The sequence below is a fragment of the Lygodium microphyllum genome, chromosome 25, assembly GCF_053477565.2.
Source record: "Lygodium microphyllum isolate KBCC chromosome 25, Lygodium_microphyllum_v1.1.10, whole genome shotgun sequence".
Classification (NCBI taxonomy): domain Eukaryota; kingdom Viridiplantae; phylum Streptophyta; class Polypodiopsida; order Schizaeales; family Lygodiaceae; genus Lygodium; species Lygodium microphyllum.
Window position 1 is genome coordinate 58923119 of NC_141159.1, and position 9671 is coordinate 58932789.

The window sequence follows — 9671 nt, forward strand, 5'->3', positions numbered from 1 at the left end:
TCATACTAGCTCTTGGTGTTTCCTCTTGGGATCCATATTAGTGGTCTTAGAGATTTTCCCTAAACCCTAAAACATCAAACTAGAATTCATACTTGAATCTAACTTTGTAGCCTATGATAATTCGAATACCACAAAAAGATCAACTACAATGTGTTAGAAGTCAATCAAAGGTGAGCCACGTACTAAGTACTTGGATAGACTGCATTTTGCATTCAATGTAACAAAAAGATCATCTAACAATAGACCCTAAACTCATAGCAAATCTCCATCAACAATGGCAACTACAAATTGGAGTCTTAGGTGTCTAGCAACTAAAGCATCTTTTATTGCAAAGGTATCGTACACAAAGACTAAGTACTTGGATAGACTGCATTTTGCATTCGGTGTAACAAAAAGATCATCTAGCAACAAACCCTAAACTCATAGCAAATCTCCATCAGCAATGGCAACTACAACTTGGAGTCTTAGGTGTCTAGCAACTAGAGCATCTTTTATTGCAAAGGTATCTTACACAAAGAAATTCTCTACCACCAAGAGAGAAAACTGTCACTGACCTTTCACTTAATTTAGCAACTAGGTGCTTTATGCTAGGGATGGCCCGGTAGGCCGGCAAGCACAGATGGCAAGAGGGCTATAGGCAGGTTGCTAGTGTAGCAACGTGCACAACACATGGCAGCCCCCTCCAAAGCTTTGCGTAATGATAGTAGTGGAAGTAGATAGTAGATACGCAACTGGGTGCTTCACGCCAGGATTGAGCAGGTGGGTGCACGTAGGCAGGCAGGCGGGCAACAAGCGCAGATTGCAGGTGGAGGGTAAGGGGGGGGCCTGCACACATTACGTGGCAGATCCATTGTTCTGTTTCATGGCCGGCTGCAGTAAAGCTCTTAGGTAATGATCCACTGTCAGCAATCACTGCAGTCCATGTCTGACAGTTTTTGGCATTTCCCCATGCGGTAAAAGGGACTCTTTTCCCTTGTTTTCCCCTACAGTGTTCAAACATCCCGACGAGGCCGGCTCTGCCACCTACTCCAACCACGCCTAGTTAGGTATGCAGTCCCTCCCTCACAGAAATCTATCATGGGAATTTGTCTGACAATTCTGGGTGAGTTGTTGCACCAGTAACTTGGAAGGATGGAGCATCCATTTCTCGAATTCTGTGCATAACTAACGTCTATTGGAAGCATGCTAATGACAAACTTTCTATTCTGTGGTTGGTAATCTAAGCATTTCTTGTTGCAGTTTTTGCATGCATGGGTAACCTTCAAAGCAATTTTCAATATTACCACATGACTAAATTTGTATTACTGAGTACTTAGATTCAGAGTAGGATGAAAGAATTCCGCTACATTTCCACCATTTAGGCTCGACATCCTCGTACTCTTGTTACATCCAGAGCTCTCAAAGAGACCAACTACACAGAATACGCAGAAAGCACGAAGTATTCAAAAAGAATTTATGGTTTAAGATTAAAGAGGCAAAACTGGGCTGTTCTCAGCTCCAAACGCCTCAATCAACACTACAAAATTGACTCATCCTCAATGGAAGACTAGGCAGGAACCAAGGTCCATGACCCTTGCGATCTCAACCCCAGAACCAGAATGCACAGGCAAAAACCCTAATCTGATCTCACAAACTAACAGGGACATCAGCTAAATCTTGAAAAGCAAGCCACCATGGGCTGCAAAGAAAGGTGCAAAGACAAGGGACTCCACTGCCATAAGCTTGATCAGGATGTTGAGGGAAGGTCCAGAGGTGTCCTTCAGGGGGTCACCCACTGTGTCCCCAATAACTGCGGCTTTGTGAGCATCCGATCCCTTGGGACCCAGGGACCGTGCATGCTCAGATGCTCCAGCCTGCATTCACCACATCAAAACAGAAGGTTAGTCTTTACTGTCGCAAGAAATTTTTGACATTTTCCCATGTCGGAAAAGGGCTCTTTTCACTTGTCCTTTCCCTATACTGTCCAACATCATGAGCTTCTGCTCTGGAGGCACCATATACCTAGCTAGATGCGGTTGGGGGCCACCCTGAGCCGGAAGGCCCCCTTCCCAACCACACTTAGCTAGGTATGCAGTTCATAGGAATTTGTCTAATAATTCTTGTGCATTGTGATGACACTTCCAAGACTTATCCACTGTAGCAATTTTTCATAGGAAATTGTCTCAAAATTTCTTGTGCATTGTGATGACAATTCCAAGGGTCATCCATTGCTGTGAGATCACATTGTATACATGTGCGTCTAAGGAAGCTAACGACACCAAGCAATTTTTCATTGGAATGTCTAAATTTTCTTGTGCATTGTGATGACAATCCCAGGTGTCATTCACTCTTGTGAGGTCACATTGCATGCATGTGTGTCTAAGGAAGCTAAGAACGCCAAGCAAAACATGAGACGGAACCATTGACCACTTTCTAAAGCAAGCTTTGGAATCAAAACCAACCTCGATGTACTTCTTTGCATTGTCCCAAGCACCTCCTGTGTTCGAAGCAGAAATGGCAATCTGCAACAAAATAGCAAGTCACACCTCACTTACATAATCTCTTTAAACCTTCCCAAGATACAAGGTCAAAAATATGATAAATTAGCAAGAGAGCCTGATGAAAAAGGTTACCTGCACACCAGAAACCAGAGCCCCAGCAAGAAGTCCAGCCAGAGTTTCCACTCCAAAGAGAATGCCAACAATCAATGGTGTCAACATGACTAAAGCTCCAGGAGGAATCATTGCCTTAATGGAGGCATCTGTTGAGATTTTTACACAAGTTGCGTAATCGGGCTTGGTGGTGCCTTCCATGAGTCCTGGGATGGTGTTGAATTGTCTTCTTACTTCCTCTACCATGCTCAAAGCTGCCTTTCCTACGCTTTTCATGGTCATTGCAGAAAACCAATAGGGCAGCATTGCTCCCACAAGCAACCCAATGAAGACTCTTGCTGACAGAACATCAACACTTGATAGAGAGGCACGACTCACATATGCTCCAAACAAAGCAAGGGACACAAGGGCAGCTGAACCAATTGCAAAACCCTGCATTTGGGAATACTATTATCAGGGACAGCACTTCTGACATACAGCAATCAAATGCCAAAACGACAAAGACATACTATAAGTGTCATTCAGCAGCAGCAGATAAGCCCAGAGTTCTCGACCAAAAAATATGACAAACAACCACATTATACACATCTGTCTTTACCTTGCCAATGGCAGCAGTTGTGTTTCCAGCAGCATCCAACGCATCTGTTCTCTCACGAATCCTATGGCTCATACCAGCCATCTCTGCAATACCACCAGCATTGTCACTGATGGGTCCATATGCATCAATGGCGAGGCCAGTGGCAATGGTGCTGAGCATGCCTAGTGCTGCCACTGCAACTCCATAGAAGACAGCAAGAGCATAGCTCACATACATTGCTACTGCTATAGCAAATATCGGAATGATGACAGATTTATAACCCAATGCCAAGCCAAAAATAACATTAGTCGCAGCTCCTGTCCTGCAGGAATCTGCTACATCTTGCACAGGGCTGCAATAGAAGGGCCATCATCAGCATTATGAGAAATGTTACGCATGTGCAACATGAAGAGACAGCTCTTATAAAAGCAATTCTAGAGTAAGCAGTACCTGTATGCATTACTAGTGAAATATTCAGTTGTGTAACCAATGATGAGGCCAGCCCAGAGACCAACACCAACACAGAAGAAGAGTTGCCTACAAACAAAGAAGTTACAGTGTAATCAGAATACCGAAAAGAAAGCAACATGTTTATCAAGAATTAATTGCAAGGAAGGAGCCAAAATAAAATGCCCACGATTTCTCTTGCAATTAAGCATAGGCTTCAAAGTACTTTACCACCACTGCACCACCTTTGGAGTGCTTCCTAGATCATAGATCTGGAATGAAGTCGGGAGGGCCAGCCAGCAAACAAGAAAGATGCCAACTGTCATGAGGGCAGTTGAGATGAGTAGCTGTCTCTTCAACGCAGGCTCAATTTGCTTTACATCAGTGATCTCAAAGAAATCGGTTGCGAACAAAGTTGTGATCAGACAAACGATGATGCCCATGGAGCTGATCAGCAAGGGGAAGCACATTGCTGTGAAGTCATGGTTGGTACCAAATGATGAAATAGATGCCACAACCAGAGCTGCACAAGACGACTCAGCAAAAGAGCCAAACAGATCAGATCCCATTCCTGCAATGTCACCAACATTGTCCCCTACATTGTCTGCAATCACCTACAAAACAAGCATGGAAACATAAATCAGATGATTTGCACTCTTACATACTCAAATCTGTTCCAAGTTTATGCACCACAGTTATTGCAATCAGCTTTTCTCAAATAGGTGATTCAAACTTGGTCTGGGTTTGCTCTCATGTGTGATATAATGTTCTGTCATGACTCACAATATGGAAGGATATTTAAATGATGACGTCAATTTCAGTTTTATAAATGCCAATTGCTACCTGGAACTTCCTTCATCAAGTGAGTGTATTGAGATGTGCTGTGTGGTAATTAGAGGAAGCAGTACAGCTGAGAACATACCGCTGGATTCCGTGGATCATCTTCAGGGATATTCCTTTCCACCTTCCCAACCAGATCTGCGCCCACATCAGCAGCCTTGGTATAGATCCCTCCACCCACTCTACCAAACAAGGCCACTGAAGAACCGCCAAGCCCATACCCAGTGATAGCCTCAAATAGGCCCTCCCATTCTGTTTGGTAATACAGCCTGAACACATTGATGATAATGTAGAGAACTAAGAGTCCATTTGCAGCAAGCAAAAACCCCATCACTGACCCAGAGCGGAACGCTGCAATGAAAGCCTTTCCTACTCCTTTTCGAGCCTCTAGCGTTGTCCGGGCATTGGCATAGGTTGCAATCTTCATCCCAAGATAACCTGACAGGACAGATGTCAAGACCCCAAGAATAAAGGCTGCTGTTGTGAAGGCTGCAGTAATAAGAGCCGGAGCACACTGCTGTGATGAATCATATTCACAGGTCTGTGTTGATAGACTGAAATTCTCTACAGAACCTAGGAATACAAATATCACCACAGCAAATATCCCCAAAAATATCCCGAGGTACTTGTACTCAGTCAGAAGAAATGAGTTTGCACCTGCCAACGGCCAAAGGCACAAAACCAATAGGGATCAGCATGCTTGAACCTAGCACATAAATCACAGACCAGAACTGTACAGAGCTAATAGGAAAAAAAACAGTTTGGAAAGCAGTGCAGAGAACAAAAGAGGCATGATGAAAGAACTGCTAGCATGATGATGCATAATGCAGGATCATATGCAAAAGCTCTGGAAGGCATGGAGTTGATGCTTCAAACATGAATTTTAACATAATCAGGAGGCAATTAATGGAAGCAGGTAACAGGCTCATATGGCTCCGTACAGATCAGATCTGGCCAGCGGCAGTGTTTAAAATTCCTAGATTAAGTGCACCAAGCATTGCAATACAATGTACGTATTTCAAAACAAGAAAAGGAGGGAAAAATGAAAAGAGGCAAAACAGAGAGCCACTCACCCACAGAGATGGCTTCCTGTATCTCAGCACATTTGGCAACCACATGAGCACCATCACCATCTCCCTCTTCTTGGTGGAGGAGGTACTCATTATGGCCGTTGTCGGTAGACTTGGAGCTGGAGGCCGACACTGAGACAAAGGACACCAGGTACCATTGGAACAGGGCAAAGCCAATGCCAATTATGGCTGCAACCGGGATGGCGATCTCCGTGACGGTGGTGGTGAGCAGAGACATGGCTGTATGCACTGTGTGCAAGCCCTCCTACTTACTGGATCTGGCAAGGAGGCAATGAGGCCTGAGAGCTACTGGGCCTCCTGCTTGAACTGGCAAGCTGGAGCCAGATCTCTCTCTCTCTCTCTCTCTCTCTCTCTCTCTCTTTGTACCACCCCTTGTGGAGTGTGTGCAGGGGTGGTGATCTACTCTTCTTTTGTATGGGTTTTGCGTGAGAGGCAAGGGACAGTTAGCCTAAAGGGGTGCTAGCTGGATAGATCCATTCATGGAGCCCACTACCTAAACACTAGATCAACCATCATCCATCATCATCATCATCATCATCTTTTATCATCACCATATCTCAAACCTCTCAACAAACACAACATGGACTGATTCTTCTTCCCAAAAAAAGGAAGCGAAAGAGAGAGAGGCCTCGATGGGCTACCCTAATCAACCACCACTGACCAGAGTCCAGAGTCTAGACCCACAGGTTTTTTTTAAATAATTCTCCATAAATATGAAAATTAATCAGAATTGGGTAGAAATTAATTAAAATTTTGCATGAAAATTATCAGAAAAAGAATTAATTCAAAATTGGAGCAATTTTCAAATGGCCCCAAGATTCACGTTTTCCTGCTGTTCCAACCACAACCCTCTCACATCAATGCGAGCAACTCTCTCTGATGCACACGTCCATATCTCAGATCAACACTCTCTTCTCTCTTCTTTTTTACCTTCCCATTTTTAAGAAAAAACCCAAATCTTTACGTGATAATATAATATAATCTTAACCAGTTTTTTGTTAATTTCCTGTTTCCATGCTCGCACAACGCAAGTCGTGCACGTTTTTCGCTTGATTTCTTTAATTTCGCTGGCAATTTTCTTATTAATAGAGACGAGAGAGAGAGCCTCAGCCTCTCATCAGGTCTAAGAAGGAATCACTAGTCGTTGGATGCCTTTCGAGATTCGGAAATTTCAGATCAAATCATGTAACAGGGCGCGCACGATAATGCGAGGAAAGGGAGGAAAAGCCACGCAGAAAAAGAAGGGGGGGAAAGGATTCCATAGCCTTTTAGTTTGCGAGTCTCTCTCTATATTCTCTGCGAGGCATAGGATTCCCGCCATTATTGTATCAGACCGATGCTGCAAAATGCGGCTAGTTCACATGGGCTGTGTGCCCACTTTTTAAAAGCCACTCCTAAAGCCCTAGCTTCTACTTGTAAAAGCTTCTAAGGGTGGTGTTCCCCTTCCGAACAAGCTAGAAATCCCAAAAACTGGGCACATGGTGTTTACACACTAAAACACTCGCATGTTGTCATGAAGTGTGTTATGGCGCAGTGGCTTAGCCAACAATTGACTTCTGCCAAAGTGGTGTTTTTACTGGGTTGGGTGTGCATGATGCAAGTTGGGCGGGGAGTATTGCTTATCCAAATCTGTCTGCAATTCGTAAAATCGGGCGCCTATATATGTCATCACCATGTGTCAATACGCCCCTTCAATTTTTTGGTGGGCAAGGTTTTCCCCTTGGTGTGTAACCCATGTAAATGCCTTACTTCCATGATTCCTAAGTTTCCCCACGTTAGATTTTAGGTAAGGCTTTTTGTCTAATATTTTGATATGAAGGCCACTCGCATTGTTTGCATGCACATGACAATGTACTTCGTATCAAAGCAACAAATGTAACTCGTTATCACTTAAATGCAAGGATAAGGGTATATAAGTTCAATATAAGAATGAGGTAAGAGGACCTTCCCATAGAGTGTTTGGTGACAAGCACCTCAACACAATTCGAGCTTACCTTCCTGTGGCATGTCACATCACTCACTTCAACTACTACTAGCTATTGCTCCAAGTTACCCTCTCCCCTAACTCATGGTCAGTGTTCCTTTTCAAGTATTAAAAAAGGTTTGGAATGGGGCGTGACCTACAAGCAAGCAGTGGAAGGGTTAAAAGTGACATGCAAGTTCTCGAACTTTTTCTTGTTAAAAGGCAAAAGTTTGGAAAATAAATGCAAATAAAGGACATGTTATGTAGCCATTAGCGAGAATGCACAAAATTTGCCCTTGTAATCCTCATTCCTTCCCAAAACATGCGGCAAGAAGGTCCTCTAAGGAATGGGTAGGTTGTCCCTTCTTGTATTTTTCACTATAACTTAAATGCAAGAATGAGGTAAGCAATGGACACTTGTTTCTACAATCCAACTCTATTTGTCTCTTCTTGGTATTTTCACATTAGTGGAGTGTAATGAAGGAGACCTAAAAGAGAGAGAGAGAAGGAAGAAGACTGCAGAAGAGAGCAGAGGAGAGAGAATGACTAGGAGAAGAGAGAGAATGACATGAAAAGAGAGAGAAAGAGGGGAGAGAGAGAGGGGAAGCCATGGGAGCTGAGGGTGAAGGTGAGGAGACAGATTTGTATTTATCAAAATGGTACCCTGATCAGGTCCTCGTACACCTTAAATACCCCATCAGTGTAATCGGGTATTCGCATGTGCTAACCCTGTGTTAACCCCGTGTAACACCCTCTAATCCCATTCTTTACATTCCATCCCAACCCAGAAGGTTTTTGCCCTAAAAAACAAAAAGAGGACGTATTAGTATGGCTGGGGGGGGGGGGGGGGGGGGGGGGGTGAAAGCTTGTGGAACGGTGGCCTACGAGCATGTATGTAGTGTGAGCATGAGGGAAGAAGGTAACTCAATACAAGGATAGACACCAATTCCAAACAAGAAGGGTTGTACAACACTAGACAGCATGCTATCCCGAACAGGCCTATAGTGGAAAATTGATCATAACTTGCCATGGGCAACTCCAAACGAGACGTTCCGCATGTCAAAACGAAGCTCGTTGAGCGTACTTTTAGCCCAAGTAGGTATGCATGGGTGCAATTAATGCAGGCCCAAATCTATTAGAAAACAAATGGTTGTCTACTGCAAAACATGCCCAATCATGCTGTCCCGAACAGGCCTGCAGTGGAAAACTGATCATAACTTGCCATGGGCAACTCCAAACAAGACGTCTCGCATGTCAAAACGAAGCTCGTTGAGCATACTTTCAACCCAAGTAGGTCATGGATGGGTGCAATTAATGCAGACCCAAAACTATTCGAAAACAGATGGCTATCTATTGCAAAACAGGCCCAAATCGAGTTGTCCTTTAGCCAAGGTTGCTGCCTCAAGGTGAGGGGACTGCACCGGGGGAGTGCTGATGTAAATAAAGCTTTTTTTAACCCCCGAGATCAAATGGATAATCTGCATGGTAAGCATCAGTAGCATACAGGTCATCCATGTAAGTGTGGTTCTCTGCACTACCATCGGGGTCAGATGGAAAGTGGTTATCCTTTCCATGCATTGGGTTACCATCCACAATTAAATCTAGAATGGTCAGTATCACTAGATGTTGCATCGAGTCTGCCATAAGCATCGTATGATTAAGCTCGGTCTGCACTTGGATGCTATCAATAACACATGGGGTTGCATAAGCTGAAAAGTGTACTGCATCAACCCTTATATGTGACATGTGTACAAACCGAAGGGTCTCCTGAAAGGACATGTTTTCTTCCATAATATGAGCATGATCTTTAAGATCTACATGATCTTCTTTCTTGAATGAAAGTTCGTCTTGCTTTGGACCCACATCAAAATGGTCTTCAACAAGATCTGTCCTATCCTTGCCATAATGATATTTGAATACAAATAGGAGTTTTGCATTCTGTGCTCTACATTTGTCGTGATGATCACAAGATATCGGCTTAGCACATCGAAAGCATAAGCCCGCAGCATGCACTTCTCATATCATATCACTAGTAAGGTGTCTAATGCGTTTAGCCTTAGATAGCAATCTACACACATGCTCATCACCATTGGTCAACTTAGTAATAGTTTTGACATGCTGCTCATAGTCATCTTGTTGCTCATGTACAACAGATGGATGCC

General features: G+C 43.8%; 1 protein-coding gene and 1 long non-coding RNA gene across 2 annotated transcripts; one reads left to right on the top strand and one right to left on the bottom strand.

Moving 5' to 3' along the window:
• The first annotated feature begins 719 nt into the window (after nucleotides 1-719).
• On the top strand, nucleotides 720-6112 carry LOC148014262 (uncharacterized). The gene is made up of 2 exons (XR_015688769.1): nucleotides 720-1046; nucleotides 2317-6112. It is a non-coding gene; the product is annotated as an uncharacterized LOC148014262 (long non-coding RNA).
• LOC148014263 (pyrophosphate-energized vacuolar membrane proton pump 1-like) lies at nucleotides 1440-5763 on the bottom strand. The gene is made up of 8 exons (XM_087667390.1): nucleotides 5529-5763; nucleotides 4538-5112; nucleotides 3847-4229; nucleotides 3619-3705; nucleotides 3190-3520; nucleotides 2613-3023; nucleotides 2442-2501; nucleotides 1440-1853 (listed from the first exon to the last, which is right to left on the bottom strand). Exons 1-8 carry the CDS (start codon nucleotides 5761-5763, stop codon nucleotides 1650-1652), a joined length of 2286 nt encoding a protein of 761 aa, XP_087523516.1. The 3' UTR covers nucleotides 1440-1649.
• Nucleotides 6113-9671: the final 3559 nt, after the last annotated feature.